The 22,776-nt window shown below is 39.5% G+C and overlaps 1 protein-coding gene across 2 annotated transcripts in view; it reads right to left on the minus strand.

Annotated features, from left to right (window-relative positions):
• Positions 1-4,829: 4,829 nt before the first annotated feature.
• The window catches only part of LOC112859877 (S-adenosyl-L-methionine-dependent tRNA 4-demethylwyosine synthase TYW1), a 210,959-nt gene continuing 193,012 nt past the window's right edge, over positions 4,830-22,776 (minus strand). For both annotated transcript variants that reach the window (XM_086692048.1, XM_086692047.1), the window contains one exon: positions 4,830-6,013. In XM_086692048.1, coding sequence (XP_086548174.1) covers positions 5,792-6,013 — 222 coding nt within the window. In that variant the 3' untranslated portion in view covers positions 4,830-5,791. The remainder of the gene's footprint in view (positions 6,014-22,776) is intronic.

Consider the following 22,776-nt stretch of genomic DNA (forward strand, 5'->3'; position numbering starts at 1 on the left):
ATTTTTTAAATGGAGTGATGAGATTTTTAGAGTAAGGATGGGTCAATCGTTATTTCATGCAAATTATTTTTCCCAATTTATGTCTTTTTAGTTTGTGGTGTTTGATATTATTAGATACTTAAACATATTCTGTAAAGCTGTTGACCTTTCCTTTATGAGTTCTTACACTGTTTTTATATCTGCAAGTGGTTCTGAAAGGGTGTGCTCTCTTAGCATCTGTATAACCAGAAACCTGTTAGAAAACACATTGCTCTCCACTGCATACCTACAGTACCAGAAACTGTGGGATGGGACCCAGAATCTGTGTTTTAACAAGCCCTCCAGGTGACTCTGATGCATGAAAAAGTTTGGGAGATCCTGGTCAAGACAGGCCTTTTTTATACCTAAGGTTTCTTCAGAGCTTTTGTTTCATTTGATTCTTCCTATTATTTAGTATAAAGACAGAACTAAATCCCCATTGATTTATGATGCTTCTCTTATACTACATTGCTCTTTGCTTTTTTTATATAGCTTTATTGAGATATATTTCACATATCATAAAATTCACCCATGTAAAGTGAATAGTATACACTGGGTATTAACCCAAAGAAAATGAAAATAGTAATTTGAAAAAATACACGCACCCCTATGTTTACTGTAGTATTTACAACAGCCAAGATAATGGAAGCAACCCAAGTGTCCATCAATAGAAGAGCAGATAAAGATGCGGGATGGAAGGATGGATGGATGGGTGGATGGATGGATGGATGGATGGATGGATAGATTAGATAGATGATAGATAGACAGATGATAGATAGATAGATAGAATGGAATATTACATGGCCATAAAAAGGATGAGATCTTGCCATTTGTAACAACATGGAAGGACCTAGAGAGTATTGTTATGCTAAGTGAAATAAGAGAAAGACAAATACCAGATGATTTTACATCCATGTGGAATCTAAAAAAACCCCAAAACAAATGAATAAACAAACATAAAGAAGAGTCAGACCTATACATACAAAGAACAAACTGATGGTTGTTCTAATTTCACCAGAGGGAAGGGATGTGAGAGATCCAGGCTTCTGGTTCTAGAATGAGTAAGTCGCCAGAATAAAAGGCACAGCACAGGGAATATAGTCAATGATATTGTAATAGTGTTGAATAGTGGCAGGTGGTACCTACACTTGTAGTGAGCACAGCGTAAGGTATAGAGATGTTGAATCACTGTGTTGCGTATCTGAAGCTAATATCGTATGCCATCTATACTCCAATTAAAAAATGAAAAATAAAGGGTATAATGTAGTTTTTACAGCTTTATATTCGCAGACTGTGCATTCATTGCTAATTTAGTTATTTGCATCTTCATTTTTCTGGGTGAACCTAGCTAAAGGTTAATCAATTTGGATTTTTTTTTCAAGAACCAAGTTAGTTTTATTAATTTTTTCTATTGTTTTCCTTTCCCTTATTTCATTATTTCCGCTGTAACATTTATTATTTTCTTCCTCTTGCTTGCTTTGGGTCTAATTGTTCTTCTAGTTTCTTAAGATGAAGGTTATGTTATTGGTTGGATAGATGTTCTTTTTAATGTAGGCATTTACACTATAAATTCCCTTTAAGGGGTACATTAGCAGCATTAAGTTTTGGTACATTGTTTTAATTTTCAATTATCTGACAGTCTTTTCTAATTTCCCTTGTGATTTCTTCTTTGACCCTTTGGTTTTTTAGGATGTTGGTTAATTTCTACGTATTTGTGAATTTCCCAAGTTTTCTTCTGTTCATTTCTAATTTCATTCCATTAGTCATAGAACATACTGCGTATAATTTAAACCCTTTTAAATTTATTGAAACTTGTCTTATGATCTAACAAAAGGTCTATGCTGGAAAATGTTCCGTGTGTCTTTGAGGATGAAGTGTTGTCAGGTGGAGTGCTCTCTAGAGGCCTGGTTATAGTTGGTTTATAATGTTGCTCAGATCTTCTGTGTCCTTGGTGATCTTCTGCCTAGTTCTTCTGACCATTGTTCAATGCCATCGTGTAAGTCTCCAATTATTATTATTATTGAATTGTTTCTCCCTTCAGTTCTGTCAGGTTTTGCTTCACGTATTTTGAGGCTCTGGGATTCTTGTTAGGTGCATATATGTTTATAACCTTACGTCTTCCTAGTATAAATTATAAATAATTCGAATTCAATTATAATTTAGCATTATAAAATGTCCTTTTTCCTCACTGGTAACAATTTTTTTGTCTTAAAGTCTTTTTTTTTTTTTTTTTTTTTTTTTTTGCTATTAGTATAGCCACTCTAGCTCTCTTTTGGTTTACTGCTTCCATGATACACCCTTTTCCATCTTTTTTTAGTCTTTGAATCTGAAATGATTTTCTTATAGGTAACATATAATTGGATTTTTAAAAATCCATTTTGGGGGCGCCTGGGTGGCTCAGTTGGTTAAGCATCCAACTTCTATGACCTTACAATTCGTGGGTTCAAGCCCCATGTCGGGCTCTGAGCTTACAGCTTGGAGCCTGGAACCTGCTTCAGATTGTGTCTCCCTCTCTCTCTGCCCCTTCCTCGCTTGTGCTCTCTCAAAAATAAATAAGCATTAACATTTTTGAATAAATAAATACATAAATCATTTGGTCATCTTTCTTTTGATTGGGGGTATTTAACCCATTTACATAATATACTTACCATAGGTAGGATGTATGCCTGACATTTTTACTATTTGTTTTTGAATGTCTTAGGTCTTTGTTCTATTCCTCTTACTGCCTTCTTTTGTGTTATTTTCTAGGGTACCTTTTCAATTCCTTTGCTGTTTGTGATATTGTGATTTATAATAAACACGTACTTGGTCTTTGTCCCTGTTCCTGGCACAGAGCTCCTAAAACCCTTGGAATTTCCTAAGTGATGAGAGCAGAAAAGATGTCTTTTGTTATATTAATGAGGTGACTTTTGGAAAGCCCGTAGGCAATGTGGCTGGCTGCCAGGATAACCAACCATGTGATAAGAGAGTTGGAACTTTTGTTCTCACCCTCAGAACCTCTGCAGAGTGGAGAGGGGCTAGAGATGGAGCTCAATTGCCAACAGCCAATGATTAAGTCAATTAAACCAATGATTATTCCATGTGCCTATGGAATACGGCCGCTGTAAAAGCTCAAAAGCTCAGGGTTCAGAGAGCTTGGGGGCTGGTGAACACACGTTGGTAATGATGAAGTGGAATGCTCAGAGAAGGCATGGGAGATGCACCCATTCTCCATACCTTGCCCTAGGCACCTCTTCCACCTGGATGTTCCCGAGTTATTTCCTTTTATAACAAGCCAGTAATCTAGGAAGTAAACGTTTCTCAGTTCTGTGAGCTGCTCTAGTAAATTAATCAAACCCGTGGAGGGGGTTGTGAGAACCTCCCATCGAGAGTCAAGGGCCAGAAGTCCAGGTGAAAGACCCGGGCTGGCTGCTGGCATCTGAAGGGGAGGGTACGTAGCCTTGTGGGACTGAGCCCTTAACCTGTGATCATCTCACACTATCTCTCGGTAGACAGTGTCAGGATTTAGTGACTTGTAGGAGATCCAGCTGGTGTGCTGGATGTGCTTGGTGTGGGGAAAAGCCCAAACACAGGGACTGGGAACAGAATCATATTCTTTTACCATATTTTAAAATTTGTTCTCTTTGTGGCTGCTCTTGGGATTATAAGTAGCATCGTGACACAATCTACTTTGGATTCATACTAAATTTCACCAGTAGGCAGTCAATAGTTGCTCCAAAATGCCTATGCCTTGTGCTGTACCCCCGTGAGCTATTACTGTCATACGAATTACATCTTTACACATTGTAAGCCCATCAACACTCTATAATTATCACTTTAGGCAACTGTTTTTTAAAATAGGAGGTACGAAGATACATTTATAAAACCTCTGAAATTACTTTTACCAGCGCTCTTTACTTCTTCATGTGCTTCTGTGTTAGTGTCTAGTGTATTTCATCAGAGCCTTCAGTATTCCATGCAGGGCAGGTCTGCAGGTGAATTCTCTCACTTTTTGTTTACCCGGAAATGTCTTAATTTCTCCTTTATTTTTGAAGGAGGATTTAGACAAAGAATTGTTGGTAGAAAGCCTTTTCTTTTGGTCCCTTGAAGGTGCTACGCCTCTGTCCTCCAGCCTCCACGGTTTCTGATGAGAAGCCAACAGTTAGTTTTATTGAGGTTCACTGGTTTCTCTTAACAGATGATTTTCAGTTCCTTGTCAAAATTCTAAAATTTAAGGATTTTAGTCACTTTGCCTATGTCTTCTTTGTTTTGGAGGGAAAGTGGGTTCCCTACAGTCCTTACTATGGTTGAAAAAAGGTTTAGGATGGTCCAAAGCCCAGCATGTTCTGCCTCCAGGCTCCCCGCTCAGCATGAGCTCTTGCTTTTTAACACTTCCTTCTACTCTAGGGTATTTTTGCACCTCAAATTCAATGAACATTAACCCATCTGGGTTTCAAGGAGATCTTGCCTCACCGACCTGCATCACTCCTGTCTCCTGTCGGTCTCATAAGTCACCAGAACAGGAGACCAAACATAAGCTTGAAGATGAGGTGGGTTCAAGAAAGGACAAAGGATTTCTGTGATACTCTGCAACCCTCCCATCCCATGTCACAGCAGACAGAAGTGTTCTGCCTCTACTGCTTAGAAATAATCAGAGCCTAGTTTTCAACTGGGTGAGTAGGTAGGTTACATTATGTATGGGTTTTACTTCAGCAGAAAACAGAGGGGGTGACAAGACAGACGGCTGGTATACAGGAGGAGGTCGATCTGATGGGGCTTACAACCATGGCACTAGAAGCATCTTTCAAATAAACACTCAAAAGAAAACTCTAGTCTTTCCAAAAGATTTTATTAATCAAAATTTTAGGATAAAGGAATTTTTTAAAAATAACTATGATATTTTAAAAAAACTATTGGGTATTCAATGATGTTTTCAGGTAGAAAAAACTTGAACCCTGAAGAACAGATTGTGTAAAGTAGCTCGGGCTACGAGAGGGAAAAGAAGGTGGGGACTTGTTCTGTGTATAAGGACAGGGGCTTGACCACTGACTTTTTGAACAAAAAGCAAACCATACTCCGTTTCAGAGTTTGTCTGTGAGACTAACTGATGACATCACAGAGCCATTCTTCTTCCAGAAGAGCCCTTTCACACTGGTGCAGCCACTAATACCTTCTATGGCAATCTGTACGAGAACGGAGTGAGATCTAGGACATTCAGATCCAATGCAAGTTCATAAAGGGTTGGTACTAAGCAAAACCTTAATCTGTGCAGTATTTAAAAATAATTGAGAATTGTGACAACTTAAATGACTTCTGGGAGGTGTTATCTTAAATCTAAAGAAGGGATGGAGGTCTCGGAGGGGGCAGATCTACTTACCTCGGGGTAACACAGTCCACAAAGGTCAACAGCCCACGAAGGGGAGAGGAACAGACATTCATCCCTTAGAACACCCTCAGGAATAGCATTCTTGGGAGTCTTACAAGTTATGATTCAAAACCACCAGTTAAATTCTAATGGCTGTGTACTTTCCCCGCAATGATGTTCCTCTCAAAAGTAAAATCAGGAAAGGGACTGAGCTCTGAAAAGACACGTGAGGCTGAGTCCCAGGCACTCAGAGTGTGGATGCCACCTCCCCAACCCCGGGGGGTGACTTGTGTCCCCGTGTGCAGCCTTCCATTCTTCCCTACATGAAACACAAGTCACGTGACGTGTCCTTTGAAAAACCACAGTGAGGCGTGAGAACCTTCGGGGGCCGGGAGTTCTTGTCCGTCAGTACCCTATAGTCAGATAATCTCAACACCCGGAAATATCCTTGGATTTGTTCTTTCTCTGATATCTTGTGTCCTTGGGATCAAAGCCTCTTTCACTGGCACCAAATAATGCCCAGAGGGGGGTTTTGGCCACATAATCCTTTGCGCTGAAATTTGTTAATCCACCGCTATCTTCATATTCCTGCACGAGCTCCTGGAACCGGTTATAATCAATCCATGTCCACCATTCGCCATCAATCTTAAACTGGAAAGAAAAAGCGTAGTCAGGTCAGAAGCACAGACGTCCTTAAAACTATCAAGTAAGTATTTTAAACATTCGAAAACCAGCCTGGTCTCTTTTCTCTCTATCAAGTCCAAGAAAATCCTTTTGTGCTCCAGACATGGTTCCATATCAAAGCAGAATGAGCTTCTTCTCCCCTAGGACTGCTGCCAGGCTGGGCCTAGAAGACCCAACTGCTGAATACAGAATATAACCACAAGAGACTCTTAATGACAGAGGACAAACTGAGGGTCAATGGAGGGAGAAGGGTGGGGGGATGGGCTAGCTGGGTGCTGGGCATTAAGGAGGGCCCTGGTTGTGATGGGCACTGGGTGTTGTCTGTAAGTGATCAATCACTGAATTCTACTCCTGAAACCAACACTGCACTGTATATGAACTAACCAGAATTTAAATAAAATTTTGAAAAGAAAAAAAATACATCCTGGAATTGAAAGTCAAGTTTATTGTCAGCAGTCTCACTAAAAGAAGGTTAATTACATTTTTTTGGCATTATCATGTGTTAATGGACAAGCTAATTGTAATTCCTGTTGTTGCCACTTTTGATTTGGTATGAATTTTCTTGGTTGTGTTAGAAGCACCTAGTGGAATCCATTTTATTATTAAACTTGGCTTGAGTTATTAGGCTTTTAATCAATGACTTCTAATTCTGAAATGCCAACAAAATGATTCAAACTGGCCTGTTTAACCTAACATGGATACAATATCTCATTAGCAGAAAGCCTGTTAAGAATTTCAATTCAATAAAGGGGAATAATCCAATTTGTACTCTTTTAAGAAAATCGCTTCTCAAAAGTCCCTGTAGAATAATGACCAGGACGAAGGAAACAGGAAATAAACTGACGAAGCTCTGAAGGAATTACTAATTGAACTGTGAAGGCTTTTGACTCAAAGCATCTATTTGGCACTCATTCGTGTAAACAGATAATACACTGATACCTGATTTATAAACAAATAGTTTTGTTAAGCTGCTATCTTCTCAAAAACTCTTAATTATGACCCAAGTGAAGTAACAATTTTGGGTTCTAGCTGAGAAAAATATTGAAAATGCATAGTTTCCTGGATTCAGAATACTATTAAAATATGCTGAATTTCAAGGACATCTGATTTTTTACCCAACAGCTAAGAGGTTTCCAGTGGACAAAAATTATCCAATAAATGGGAAAGTTTAGTCTACCTATGAATCATGAGAGATTTTCTTCTAACAAGACCATTCTTTGAAATGGTGCCCCAAAGGCCTCTCTGAACGCTGCAACCCAAGATATAGAATACACATCTCCCCCATCGTTTTCCCTCCCAAGACAGACTGCTCTCAAATGTTCTCTGCTGCCCAAGAAAACAGTCATCCCTGAGTACTGAGCATTAGAACTCCAGAGTCAAAGGTGCCTCTCCCTTCCCTGGTCCCTCACATCCAAAAGATGTCAGGCCCCATTGATTCTTCCTTAGCAGCATTTCTTTCTTTTTTTCATGAAGCTGTTTTTTAAGTTTATTTATTTCTTGAGAAAGAGAGAGAGAGAGCAGAGAAGGGACAGAGAAAAGGAGAGAGAGAGAATCCCAAGCAGGCTCTATGCTGTCAGCGCAGAGCCGAATGCAGGGCTCAAACTCACGAACCATGAGATCGTGACCTGAGCCGAAACCAAGAGTTAGATACTTAGCCGACTGAGCCACACAGGTGCCCCCTTCAGCAGCATTTCTATTGTCCTGACGCCACCCTAACACAGGTCCTCACTTCTGGGACTCAGCAACGGTCCTCTTGCTGACTGATCTTCTGATGCCAATTTTGACTGTTTTCAACTTCTGCAGATGGAGATGCTGGGATTACTATGTCTACAACAGAATAGAGCCCTAGTATCTACAGTCTAAATACTAAACCTCCATTTGGAGACTCCCCAGGAGCCAACCCCCTTGTCATGTGATTCCTATCCTACTCCTGCTGTATGATTAACACCTACTTATGTCTCAGGTCCCCTGGTAAACACCTTTTGCTCTGGGAAGTCTTCCCGAATCCCTTTAAACTATGACACTTCACCTGCCACAGGACCTCACTACCCTGAACTTGGCCAACCACATATTAAAATTGCTTCTGTAGTTACCTCCCCCAGCCCACTCTATCCCACATCAGAACTGCTCGCTTTGTGAATATATCTGACTTATAATTTATGTTGGTACTCAGGACATACAACAGCTTAGCCTCTTCCTCCTTACCTCTTAACAAAACTAGAAGACCACAGGATGAGGAAAATTCCCACCTGTTCTACTGACATCCTGACAGAATGGAATTTGCTGCTATTGGCTCCGTAGAATACTGTGTGCTGTTTTCACAGTGTATCCGTGTAGGGGGCACAACACTCACACCTTACTGGAAATGGGGGAACACTTCAGCCAGCATAGGAGTAAACATGTCATTACCGTGTATGACATGTAAAATGAGGCCAATAATGATGGCTACCTTTTATTCTTCCCTCCTATAACAGTTACATAATGCTAACTATGGACTTGGCCCCATCACAGATATTTAAAAAATAATTACAGGGGCACCTGGGTGGCTCAGTCAGTTAAACATCTGATTCTGACTCAGGTCTTGATCTCCTGGTTTGTGAGTTTGAGCCCCGCATCAGGCTCTGCACTGACAGTGAGGAGCCTGCTTGGGATTCTCTCTCTCTCCTTCTCTCTCTGTTCCTCCCCTACTCATGCTTGCTCTCTCTCAAAATAAATAAATAAATGTACTGTTTGGGTTTCCTAAGTAAATGACTCCACTAGATTTCTCTAAGATAAAGTCAAGCACCGTCCACATACTTAGTTTTGTTTTTTTTTTTTAATGTTTATTCATTTTTGAGAGACAGAGCACAAGCAAGGGAGGGGCATGGAGACAGGGAGACACAGAATCTGAAGCAGGGTTTCGGCTCTGAGCTGTCAGTACAGAGCCCAATGTGAGGCTTGAACCCACAAACCGTGAGATCATGACCTGAGCTTAAGTCAGATGCTTAACCGATGGAGCCACCCAGCCCAGGTGCACCCCCTCCCCCCATACACACACTTAGGACTTTCAATATGTTTTTTAGTGTCCCACTTAAATATAAGCAGACAACTAGTGACCATCTGAAGAAAACTCCTAACAAGAACACTAAAAATAAACCAAAAGAAAAGAGTAACAGAGTAAACAGCCTAGGCAAGGGGAAAACAGCACACAAAACAAAATAAAAACCCAAACAACTAAACTAAAACAACTATCTTCAGAGAAATGAGACAATACTGTATACATAAAACAAACAAACAAACAAACAAAAACCACTACCCTATAAAAAGGAACCCTTAAAGAATGAAAAGAACCTTAGGTTCTAAAACTATAGGAGCAAAGATGAAAGATTCACAGGAAAGTTAAGAAAGAAAAAAAAAAACTTTCTAGAATGTAGAATAAAAAAGACAAAAACCAGGAAAGAAAGCACTAAAAAAAAGAAAAAGAAATAAAAAATTAAAGGACTAGCCCAAGAGACCCAATTTTAAAATAACACCACTTTCTGAAAGAAAGGAGAAAAAAATAGGAAGGAGGAAATCCTCAATGAAATAATTATGGAAAAGTTTTGTAAAGTGAAGGCCATGAGTAAACATACTCATGTAGACAAAGGATAAACATATGGAATAGACAATAGATAAAAACCAACATACCAACTGAGGCACATCTCAGTGAAATTTCAAAACAATGGAGACAAAGGGAAATCCTAACAAGGGAAAAATGGTCATATACAAAGGATCAAGGATCAGAATGCCTTCCGAGTTCTCAATAACCACACTGAAAGCTCAAACACAGTGGCTCCGATTGCATACGAGTTGGTTTGCAACTGAGAATTCTATATCCAGCAAAACTATCAATCAAGCTTGTAGGGAGAATAAAAACATATTTAGATATTTAAGATCTCAATCAATTGGACCTCCCACATACCCCTTCTTAGGAATCTACTGGAGGATGTTTCACTAGAATGAGACATAGGATCCCCAAAGCAAGACATCCCACACAGGAGAGAGCTCAAGGAAGTCCCAGTATGATAGTGTGTGTTTAAAGTGGGTGAGTCAGTAAGTGCCTCTGGGGAGACTCCTTTAAAAAGATGAACAGATAGAACCTCCAATGCATCTGAAAGTCTGAGAGGAGATACAGGTGGCAGAGAGTTTGAGAGTTGATTTAGCTAAAGAATACAGAAGTCTAGACAAAGAAAAAATAAGATAAATATTAACTCCAAGGAAACCAAAATGTATGCTGGAAACAAATAGCATCATAGGAGACTGCACTGCTCAGCAGTGAACAGTGTTCACGTGGTCACATAATGCATAAAACTACGGTATATATACATTGCAAAGGTGGGAGAACGGGAAAGGGCATGATAAGCAAATGTAGGGGAGAGCTTCATCTCACCTTCCACAGTGAAGAGACAACGAGAAAAAACAATGAATAGCAGCAATATTTGGTAAAGACAAATACTTAAATAATCAACCAAAAGTTGAAAGTAGCTGTTGCTTGAGAGGAGGGAAAGGAGGTATATTTGAGGAAAATACAAGGAACTACTGATTTTTGTAATAAACTTTGACTTTTTAGACGATGTAGAATTTTGATAAAACTAAAAAACAAAATTAAAAATAGTAATGACCAATCTATCGAAGTGAGGGAAGAGTATATTATTAACAATGTGAGCCAACAAAATAGGATGGGGGTAAGGGGAAGACCTACAGGACGATGGTAGCAGCCGCTATTCAGGAAGCATCCTACTGTGCACTAGGCACTGTTTGGTTCTCTAGCTGGTGTAATGCACTTTACAAAACTCATGTGGTTGGATGCCCATCTTTAAAACGGGTGGGGCACGCCTACGCGGCTCAGTTGGTACAGCATGTGACTCTTGGTTGCTTGTGAGTTCAAGCCCCATGATGGGTATGGAGTCACCTTAAAAAAATAAATAGGGGTGCCTGGGGGGCTCAGTTGGTTAAGGGGCCAGACTCTTGATTTGGGCTCAGGTCATGATCTCACGGTTTGTGAGTTCAAGCCCTGCATTGGGCTCTCTGTTCACAGTGCAGAGCCTGCTTGGGATCTTCTGTCTCCCTCTCTGCCCCTCCCCACTCATGTCAGCATGTGTTCTCTCTCTCTCTCCTCTCTCTCAATCCCTCCTTCTCTCTCAAAAATAAATAAATGTTGGGGCGCCTGGGTGGCGCAGTCGGTTAAGCGTCCGACTTCAGCCAGGTCACGATCTCGCGGTCCGGGAGTTCGAGCCCCGCGTCGGGCTCTGGGCTGATGGCTCAGAGCCTGGAGCCTGTTTCCGATTCTGTGTCTCCCTCTCTCTCTGCCCCTCGCTCGTTCATGCTCTGTCTCTCTCTGTCTCAAAAATAAATAAACGTTGAAAAAAAAATTAAAAAAAATAAAAATAAATAAATAAATAAATAAATAAATAAATGTTAAAAAAAAAAAAAGGGCAAAAGTCCCAAAAAACTAACAAATATGTCAAAGGTGACATCCTCTGTAAGTGGAGAGCCACAATTCAAATTTGTGGGTCGTCAAGAGCCTGTGGTCATTACACGATTGCACACTGCTAGCTGTCAAACTGGAAAAAAGACAGAACTAATAATAACCATTTTATCTTTTAAGTATTTTGGAGTGCAAAGAGATTTTTCTCACCCCTGGACTTTTTTAAGTATAGTATTTCTAAGTTAACTCCCTCTGTTTAACCGATCTAAAGGTTACAGAAAATAATGTGTATATCCCAAATTCTTAGTGTCCTTCAACCTTCCTCAGCATAGAGTCTAAAGAATGAGCACACTGAGGAGAAGCCTACTGTCTATTAATTATTTCTCTACCCAAGTACAGCATAATAGAGACTGACTGTTCCAAGGCTAATGCAGGGGAAATGTAAGATTTATATGCAGACTTCTGAAGTCAGCCAGCTCTGCCTTTGATTGGTTCTGTTTTATTTACACAGTCTTTGTCCCTTCTGGCAAAATAATAATTAAAAAAATAAAACTGCCATAGTGAAAGATATTCTTCCCATTATCTTAACTGGTTCCTAATAGTACAAGCAGTATAGGTGAGCACACTTTTTCTTTTTTTGTAGATGAAAATTGACGTCCCATTAGTTTCACGGTATCTTCCACACGGAAAGTCTATATAGAATATCCATAGCTACTTCAAACTCCAAATGTCCCAAACAAAAATTCTTACCACTTTGGCCTGTCAATCTCATGCTTCAACCATGCTGTGCTGAAGTTATTCCAGCTTTTAAATGATAAATACTCTGTAGCTACTGGGAAAGTTCTAATCATTCAAAGGCATCATATTTCTACATATGCAAGAGTTAAAAATAAAGAGGAAATTCTGCATAGCAGTTGAAAAAGAGCAAGTCAAGAACTATTTATTAATATCACCATTGGAGATAGTCTTTGCAAATATTCCTCCACATGCTACTGTAGTATTCTTTACGGAAAAGTCAAATTATCAGCACCTTTAGGAAAGAGCCTTTATTAAAGGCCTGTAACAGGCAAGGCCCCATTCCAGATGTTTCATATTTGTCACTTTACTCAGCCATCACAATAACCCTGTAAACACAGTTACCACTATTTTTCAGATAAGAAAATGAGAAATGGTGAGGCTGGGCTTTGAAAACAGATATACCACAACAAAGTTCAGGAGTCCCCAAGACCACCCCCATTTCTGCCACCAATTGTAAATGCAGGGGTTCCCAAGGCCACCTTCAGTTTGACCACTCACTAGAAGGACCCACAGAATTCACTGAAAGCTGTTAATAGTATGGTTTCTTACAGCGGAAGGACACAGATGAAAATCAGCGTAAGGAAGAGGCACATGGGACAGACTTGAGGAAAGTTCCATGCCCAGAGCTTCCAGCTGCCCTCTGTCACTCAAGTAGTGGTCAGAGCTAATATCACCCGTCAATGATGCGCGAGAATAGGCATGGAGTGCTGCCAACCTAGGAAGCTCAACCTGAGCCTCGAGGTCCAGAGTTTTTCCTGGGGCTCAGTCTCCTAGACAGCTGACTGCTGAGTGGCTGACTTTAGTTTCCAGCTTCTCTGAAGGTCAAGCAAATACAGTGTAGCCCAAAGCCTCTACCCTAAATCACATGCCTAGTGTAGACTACCTAGCATGACCCCAGGTCCCCAGATAAACAAAGATACTCTGACAGACAAGACATTCCAAGAGCTTGAAAATCACCTCTTAGAAGCTGAGGGCAAAGAGCAGCCCTTTCTTTAGGTAAATTTACAGCCAAACTCAAAGTCCACATACAATGGATAAAGTAGAAACACACAAAAATAAAAAAGAACACTAACAACAAAAAAAGACTCCTACATTTCATTTGAATTTTCACACTCCTAAGGAGGGCTCTTATATGATCTTAGTGTTGGTTCTTTTTTTTTTTTTTTTAATGTTTATTTATTTATTAAGGGAGGGAAGGGCAGAGAGAGAGGGAGAGAGAGAATCCCAAGGAGGCCCCACATTATCAGTACAAGCCCGATGCAGGGCTCAAACCCACGAACCATGAGATCATGACCTGAGCTGAGATCAAGGGTCGGACACTTAACGACTGCGCCCCCCAGGTGGCCCCAGCGTTGGCTATTTTCTAAGTCTGGTCCCGCAAACACACAGTAATACTTACAAACGAAACCTTGGGAAAGTGCCAGTGAGAGGATGGATGAGGGGCTGCCAGGCCCTCTCATAATTCAGAAGTGCATGTGAACTGGGAAGGAGAGGAGATCCCAGGTTAGTTTGAGGGAGAAGTGATCTGGGAATTCAAAAAAAGAGAGTGCTTACTGTAGTCCTTCTTGAACTTCCCAGATTTATGGATTTTGTTCTTGACTATCCTAGCGACAACTGCGTCGTTTGTTCCGTGGCTGAGAGGAGGCACAGATCACTTCCAAGTGCACCTGACTGCCTGCGACTGTGGAGCCCCGAGCAAAGTTGCCTCCTTTTTCTGGGTTTGCTGGTGACAAGTAGAATTCACATGGCAACAGCTGCCCGAGGAACCACTTTGAGAAGCAAAACTACAACAATGTGACTAAATTCTAGATATATCCAAGTGCAATTAAAAAGCTTTTAAATCTGGAAACTCAATTTCTGGAATTTCTATCTTAATCTACAGTTTTGTTGGAATAGAGCTAAGTCCTCTCAGCCGTGTCACCAAAATGCCACTTTTCTCTGACATTTCTCTGCATGTAATTACTGGGAGCAACCAGGCCTCTGACAAGCATGAGTTCTACGTGTATCACAGAAAGTAAAATATTCTGTCGGTAGGTTTTGTTGGGAAAACACTCACAAAACCTAAATGGTGACACGCAATTCCTTCTTACTCCAAGAAAGGAGGGCTCAGGGAGAGGACACCGCTTCCTTCCCTTCCTCTGTAGACTGCAAGTTTATACGTCTAAGAGGGAGGCCTCTGTGATCAATGCTGAATTATGCAGAAGGCCTCGAATTTGGCAAAACTTTCCCAGAGGTGGCTTTGAAGGAGGTCCACCAGACTCCTCGGTGAACTGGGAGGGGATCCGCCTGGTTTTCAGTGGATACCTGCCTCAGTTTCCCTGCCTTGTGACTGCTCTGTAGCATTTAAGAGATGGCATGATGTCATAGTCAAAGTAGGCTTTGTATTTTGAAACATCTGGGATTGAATTCTAACTCTGCTTGTATTCTCTCAGCCTGAGGTTTCTCCTTTAAAACATGAGGAAAACCAATATTTATAATTCATCGTATTTTTATAAGAATTAAATGAACTAATGCATACACAGCATTATCAAAGTAAACTTAATAACTGTTATTGGTTGAGTTTATCAGCAGACACCAAAGTAAGGAATGACACCAGACAGCTCATCAGTGATGAAAGGTTCTAGAAAATTATGCTGGAAGACAACAGAATAATATCTGTAAATGCTCAGAGGAAATACCTCCACTTAGACTTATCCACTCTGATAATCTATTATTCATGAGAGAAAGTGAAATAAAGACGTTTCAGAGGGAACGAAGACTGAGTTTACCATTCTAGCGAAAAGAAAATTGCACCCAGCAGAATCAATGGATGCAAGAAGCAAAGGGGAACCAAGAAAGTGGGGTTTACATGGATCCATCAACACAACCATTAACTGTGCAAAAGAATCCCGGGAAGACCTTGTATTGTGCTGCAGGAGGATGGCGATGTTGATTAGAGTTAAACTAAGTACAAATTTCAAAATATCGGAGTACAAGATTCTGAGCAGATGGTGGAGTAGCAGAAGCACCAGGAATCCTTCTTCCCATCCATGGAGCACCTGGCACGGCTCAGGTGGTGGAGCTTATGACCCTTGATCTTGGGGTTGTGAGTTCAAGCCCCCACACTGGATGTACAGATAATTAAAAATAGAATCTTAAATAAAAATTTTAAAAAGGCGCCTATCTGGCTCAGTCAGAAGAGTATGTGACTCTTGACCTCAAGATTGAGTTCAAGCCCCACGATGGGTGGAGAGATTACTTAAATAAATAAATATTAAAAAATCATTCTTCTCACCCAAACAAAAATTATACTGGCAGAATCTGTCTGATATAACTACTTTGGAACTCTGGACTCTAGTCAAAGGCTTCTAGCTTTTAAGGAAAGGTCTGGACTGTAAAGTACAGTTAATTTTAGTCAGTTTCAACTTGGATGGCAGTAGCTATCCATCCCCCATGGCCCACCCCCACAGCAGGCAACTGTGACCTGTTCTTGGGACAGCCTGCATGCAGCCTGTGGGAGACAGGCTGGGCAGTAAGGACCCTGTCCTCCAAACACTGGGGATCTGTTCTCTGTCGCCTGCTGCTTCTGATCAGGGTACAGATATAGTGGCAGCCATTGGTACCCATTCCTCCATTGCAGAAAGCCTCTCCCCTTCCTGCTGAAGTGACTTCCAGGGAAATAAAGGGCTAGTGCTCCCCATCACCTTCCACTTTCCTTTTTTTCCCCTTTTAGGAGAGAGACATTAAAGACTAGAAGATTCAAAAGCAACAACAGATGGGTGGAAATTAGAAAGTAATCACATATTCCCAGGGAAAGATTCAGGAATAAATTCAAATTACTGTTATATCTTTAGGATATTAGATGCAATCCCCATGGCCCACAAAGAAATAGCCATAGAATATAAGCAAAAGGAAATGTGAAAGGAATTAAAACGTTTCAATACAAAAAAACAACTAAACACAAAAGAAGATGGTAATACAGGCAATGAGGGACAAAGAAGCTATATAAGGCATATGGAAAACAAACAGCAAAATGACATAAGTCCCTTTTTATCAGTAATCATTTTAAATGTAAATGGATTAAACTCTCCACTCAAACAAAAAAAACAGAGATTGAATGGATCAAACACACACATACACACACACACACACACACACACACACACACACACACACACACCAACAATATGCTATCTATAAGAGCCTTACTTTATCTCCAAAGACACACACAGGTTGAAAACAAAAGGACAGAAAAAGATATTCCATGCAGTCACCAAAAGACAGGAGGAGTGGCTACAGTAATATCACACAAAACAGACTTCAAGTTAAAAGATTTCAAGTTAAAAGATTATAAGACAGAAAGAAGGACAAACATACAATTTATATTAATTAAAGGTTTAATGCAGCAAGAAACAATTAGAAATGTTTGTATAGGGGCGCCTGGGTGGCTCAGTCGGTTAAGCGGCCGACTTCAGCTTAGGTCATGATCTCACGGTCCGTGAGTTCGAGCCTCGCGTCGGGCTCTGTGCTGACCGCTCAGAGCCTGGAGCCTGTTTCAGATTCTGTGTCTCCCTCTCTCTCTGACCCTCCCCCGTTCATGCTCTGTCTCTCTCTGTCTCAAAAATAAATAAACGTTAAAAAAAAAATTTTAAAAAAAAAGAAATAAAAAAAAAAAGAAATGTTTGTATATCTGGTACCAGATCATCAAAATATTGGAGCAGATACTGGCTGAATTGAAGGGAGGAACAGATAGCTCTACAATAATAACTGGAGAGTTCAGTACCCCATTCTCAACCATGGATAAAACAACCAGATAGAAGGAAACAAAGGACTTGAACAACACAAGAAATCAACTAGATCTAACAGAACATTCTGCCCAAGAACACAAAATACACATTCTTCTCAAGTTTTCACCATTTTCTAGGACAGACCGTATGTTACACCACAAATGAAGTCTAAATAGATTTTAAGAGATAGACGTCATATAAAGTATCTTCTCTAATCATAATGGGATGAAGCTAAGTATCTGTAACAAAAGGAAAACTACAAAATGCAGACATTTGTGGAAGTTAAACAACACACTCTTACATAACCAATGGATCAAAGAAGAAATCATATGGAAATTAGCAAATATGTTAATAGACTAAGTGAAAATGAAAACACAACATACCAAAACTTATGGGACAGAGCAAAAGCAGTACTGAGAGGGAAATTTATAGCTAAAAATATTTACTTTAAACAAGGAGAAAGATCTCAAATTGACAGCCTAACTTTACAACTTAAGGAACAAGAAAAAGAATTAAGCCAAAAGTGAGCAAAAGAATGGAAATAATAATGGTTAGTACAGAGATGAAATAGAGAATAGAAAAATAGGGGGAAAAAAAATGAGACCAAGAGCTGGTTCTTCAAAGAGGCCAACAAAATTGACAAACCTTTAGCTAGACTAAGAAAAAAAGAGAAAAGACTCAAATTACTAAAATTAGAAATAAAAGTAGGGACATTACTACTGATTCTACAGAAGTAAAAGGGATTATGAAAAATTATTATAAATGTACACCAACAAATTGGATAATCTCGACGAAATGGACAAATTCCTAGAAACACAAAACCTACTAAGACTAAATCACAAAGATACAGAAAATATGAATAGACCCATAATTAGTAAGGAGACTGAGTCAGTAACCAAAAATCTCCCCCCCACCCCCCGCCAAAAAAAAGCCCTGGACCACACTGCTGAATTCTATTAAACTTTAAAAGAACTAATATCTATCTTTCTCAAACTTTTCCAAAAACTGAAGAAGAGGGAATATTTTATAACTCAGACTATGAGGCCTGCCTGCTAAAGCCAGATAAAGACACTACCAAAAAAAACCCCCCAAAAAATCCACAAAGCACCAATATCCCTTATGAACAATGATGTAAAAATCCTCAACAGTATAATATCAAAGCAAATTCAGAAGCATGTTAAAAGGATCCTACACCAGTGGCACCTGGGTGGCTCAGTCGGTTAAGCGTCTGACTCTGGATTTCAGCTCAGATCATGATCTCACAGTTTGTGGGTTCGAGCCTCGTGTCGGGCTCTGTGCTGACAGCTCAGAGACTGGAGCCTGCTTTGGATTCTGTGTCTCCCTCTCTCCCTGCCCCTCCCCCACTCCTGCTCTGTCTCTCTCTCTGTCAAAAATAAATAAACATTAGAACAAAAAACAATCAAGAAAAAAAAAAAACAAAACAAAAACAAGGGACATATGGGATGCTTGGGTGGCTCAGTCAGTTAAACAAACATCCAACTTTGGCTGGGTCATGATCTCACAGCTTGTGAGTTCAAGCCCCGCGTCGCGTTCTGTGCTGACAGCTCAGAGCTTGGAGCCTGCTTCAGATTCTGTGTCTCCCTCTCTCTCTACCCCTCCCCTACTCCATGCTCTGTCTGCCTCTCTCAAAAATAAATAAACATTAATAAACAGTAAAAAATTAAAAACCAACTGTAAACATCGGATTAAGCGGTGAAAGACTGAAAGCTTTTCCTCTACTATCACTTAAAAGACAAGGATGCCTACTTTCATCACTTCCATTTATCACACTACTGGCAGTTCTAGCCAGAGCAACTGGGCAAGAAAAAGAAGTAAAAGACATCCAAGTAAGGAAGGAGAAGTAACATTATCTCCGTTTGCAGACGATATGATCTTCTATGTAGGTGTGCCTTTTCTTGAGAATTTGGCACTTGAGGTTGAACCAAGTGGTGGTAGATGCTTAAGCTAAGTTGGGGCTACAGCCACCATATCAGGGGATATGAAAAATAAAGAAGCAAAAGAAGCCAAGGGAAAAGGAGGGAGGAAAGGAAAAAGAGAAGGAGCTGGTCAGAAAGGCTGACAGACGGGTAGGTAGGAGTAGTGGCTTAACAACTACTTGCTCCAGAAAGATTCACTAGTGAATTCAATCAAACATTTAAGAAATAACACCAGTACTCCCTATCTATTCCAGAAAATAGAGGCAGAGAAAACACTTCTTAACTCATTCTAAGAGACCAGCATTGCCCTAATACCACAATGAGATAAAGACTTTACAAAAAAGGAAAACTACAAAACAGTAACTGTGATGAACATATATGTAAAAAAAATCAATGAAATATTAGTAAGTCAAATCCAACAATGTATAAAAAAATTATACACCACAACCAATAATACCAATAAAACCATGGATTTATTCCAGGTATGGCAAGGCTGGTTCAACATTTGAAAATCAATTAATGTAATACATCATGTCAACAAGCTAAAGAAGAGAAATGAAACTAATCATATCATTAATTGCAGAGAAAGTATTTGACAAAAATCCAAACCAATTTATGATTAAAAACTCTCAGCAAACTAGAAATAGAGGGAAATGTCTTCAACCTGATACATAGTTACCAAAAACCTACAGTAAACATCATATTTAAGTGAGAGACCAGTTGCTTTCCCACTAAAATCAGAATCTAAGCAAGAATGTCCCCTTTTACCATTTCTATTCAACATCATATAGAAGCACTAGCCAACACAATAAGATTGAAAATGGAAATAAAAGATATACAGATTGGGAAGAAAGAGATGCATAGATGATGTGATTAGTAATCGATGTAGAAAAAAACAAAGAATTAACATTAACCAAACACCCTCCTAACTAATAAGTGATTACGGCATGACTGCGCTATATGAGGTAATACATAAAAACTAGCTGCTTTCTCATATACCAACAACGAACAAGTGGAATTTGAAATTAAAAACACAGTACCACGCTCATTAGCATCAAAAAATGAAACACTTGGGGTGCCTGGGTGGCTCAGTTGGTTGGGCTTCCGACTTCGGCTCAGGTCTTGATCTTGCGGTTTGTGAGTTTCAGCCCCGCGTCAGGCTCTGTGTTGACGGCTCGGAGCCTGGAGCCTGCTTCAGATTCTGTGTCTCCCTCTCTCTCTGTCCCTCCCCTATTCATGCTCTGTCTGTCTCTGTCTCAAAAATAGATAAAACATTTTTAAAAAAATTTTAAAAACATGAAACACTTATGTATAAATCTAATGAAATATGTACAGGATCTATATGCAGGAAATAAAACCTGAAAAAAGTCATGGGAGATCTAAATAAGAGATATTTCATGTTCATGTACTGGAAGACTGAATATTGTCAATTTTTCCTAGCTTAATCTGTAGATTCAACTCGCTCCCAAACAAAACCCTAGTAGGCTAGTTTATAGGTATTAACAAATGGATTCTAAAGTTTTTATGGAAAGGCAAAAGACCTAGAATAGCCAACCCAAGAAGCCAGTTGGCATGTTGGAGGACTGACATCACCCAATTTCAAGACTTACAATAAAGCTAACAGAAGTCACGATTGCACAGCATTGGTGAAAGAATGGACATATAGATCGATGTAACAATATACAGGCCAGAAATAGACACACACAAACGTAGTCTACTGATCTTTGAAAAAGGAGGAAGGGCAATTAAATGGAGAAAGAATAATCTTTCCAACAAATGGTACTTCAACAACTTGACATCTGCATACAAAACAAACAACAAAATGTTGATATAAATCTCACAGTTTTCGAGACAGATCTTAGACCCAAACATAAAATATAAAACTATAAAATTTCTAGAAGATAACATAGGATGAAATCCAGCATCACCCATGAAAGAAAAAGTTGATAAGCCAGATTTTATTAATTAAAAATGTTTGCTCTGAGAAAGGCACAGTTAAGAGAATGAAAAGTCACAGACCAGAAGAAAATATTTGCAAAACCCATCTGGTAAATGGAAAGTATCGAAAATATGTAAAGAATTCTTAAAACTCAACAATAAGAAAATAACCAACCCAACTAAAACATGAGGAAAAGATCTGAACAGACACCTCACTAAAGAAAATGTACGGATTGCAAATAACCCTACTTAAAGATGTTCATCTTTTTATGACATCACATGTCATGTGTTTTTCAAATCTATACAACTTTATAGCACAAATACTGACCCTTAAAGTATGAAAATTAAAAAAAAAAATCATTTAGGAGGTCAGGGGGTCCCAGAAAGAGGTGCAGACCGTGTGTGAGAATCTAACTCTGCTACGAATGTATGAAATAACTTCACTGAAGTGGAGAAAGAGGAAAAGGCGCTGACCTAAGTAATTCTGGAAACGAGTGGAGCCTCTAAGACTAGAGGCAAAAGGAACTACAAACAAACACTGTATTCTTGGCTTAAACGTTCTGATACTGCTACACATGTACGTTGGAACTGAACAATTAAGTAAACAGATGACGGCTATTAGGAGCTAGGTTTCTCACTGTTAGAGGAGGAGTTTTCAAATTAGTAAGGAGAGGAGCCTACAGTGAGTTATGTTAGCAATGGATTAGAGTTTGAGACATCAGTATGTTTAGCTTCATCTAAATACAAATGGTTACAGGTGGAAGTATTTACAGACATGTGTATGTATGAAGGCTAGAATATATATACAATGTCTTTGCTCTGTTACACCTTTTAGAGAGCCTAAAAGAAGAAACAACACCCTAGTCAACAACAAGCACACCTTCACCCAGATCTTGGTTTCTAACACCATTCTTCAATAAAAGGAACCAGGGCTCCTGAAGAAATGACTGATTCTAGGACTGGAGCAAGAAAAATACAAGATGAGCTTGGAGTATCTTGTAGTGCCAGAAAGTAAGGAAGTGCTCAAAACAAAAACAAACAAAACCTCCGACCCTGAAGGGGGGTATGTTAAAAGAGCAAAAGAGGCAACTGGAAGAGATCGTAGCGGCCAGAGCTAGAACAATTTGAGCAACAAAGGAAATAGAGTACAACTGGATTATAACCCAAAGTATAAACTGAATACTATAAATCCATACTGTTATAAAAAAATGATTGAATACATTAATAAATGGGAAGAAGAGACAAACCTATTTATGTAGATATCTCACTCTCAAGGATGTGGAGCCTAACTCGCACTCCTTACATATGAGCTATAGATAGTGACTTCTTTCCAAAGAGTAATGTACAGAAACCGGGAGGGGAAGAGTAAATTAACAGTGGAGAAAGCTGACAAACACTACCTCGACTTGCTGACCAAGGTCAACATCACTAGTTGGAAATCTAAATAAACTATGGACTTTAGCTAATAATGTAGCAATTTTGGTTCATTAATTGTAACCTATATACTATACCAATGAAAGATGTTAATAACAGGGAAACTCTAGGGTACAGAGGAAATCTTTATTCTATCTTATCAAGTTTGCTGTAAATCCCAATCTGTAGGTACTAAGGCATAAAGTCTACTTTAAAAAAAAAAAAAAAAAAAGGAAGAAATTACATTTTAAAACAATGATCTGTGGATTTCTGGAACCTGTACACGTGATCTACTACTTGGTTTCCACTGGCGGTGATCCGCTACAATAGGACATCACCAACATGCAGGGAGGAAGGACTTCAGTGTTTCTGAACTAAAACCATCAGCAGAGTGTATTGGGTTGATCATGGTCTCATTAGTTTGCAAACTGA

This window comes from Puma concolor, chromosome E3 (assembly GCF_028749965.1).
Source record: "Puma concolor isolate L17-30 chromosome E3, mPumCon1.1.hap2, whole genome shotgun sequence".
In the NCBI taxonomy this organism is placed as follows: Eukaryota; Metazoa; Chordata; class Mammalia; order Carnivora; family Felidae; genus Puma; species Puma concolor.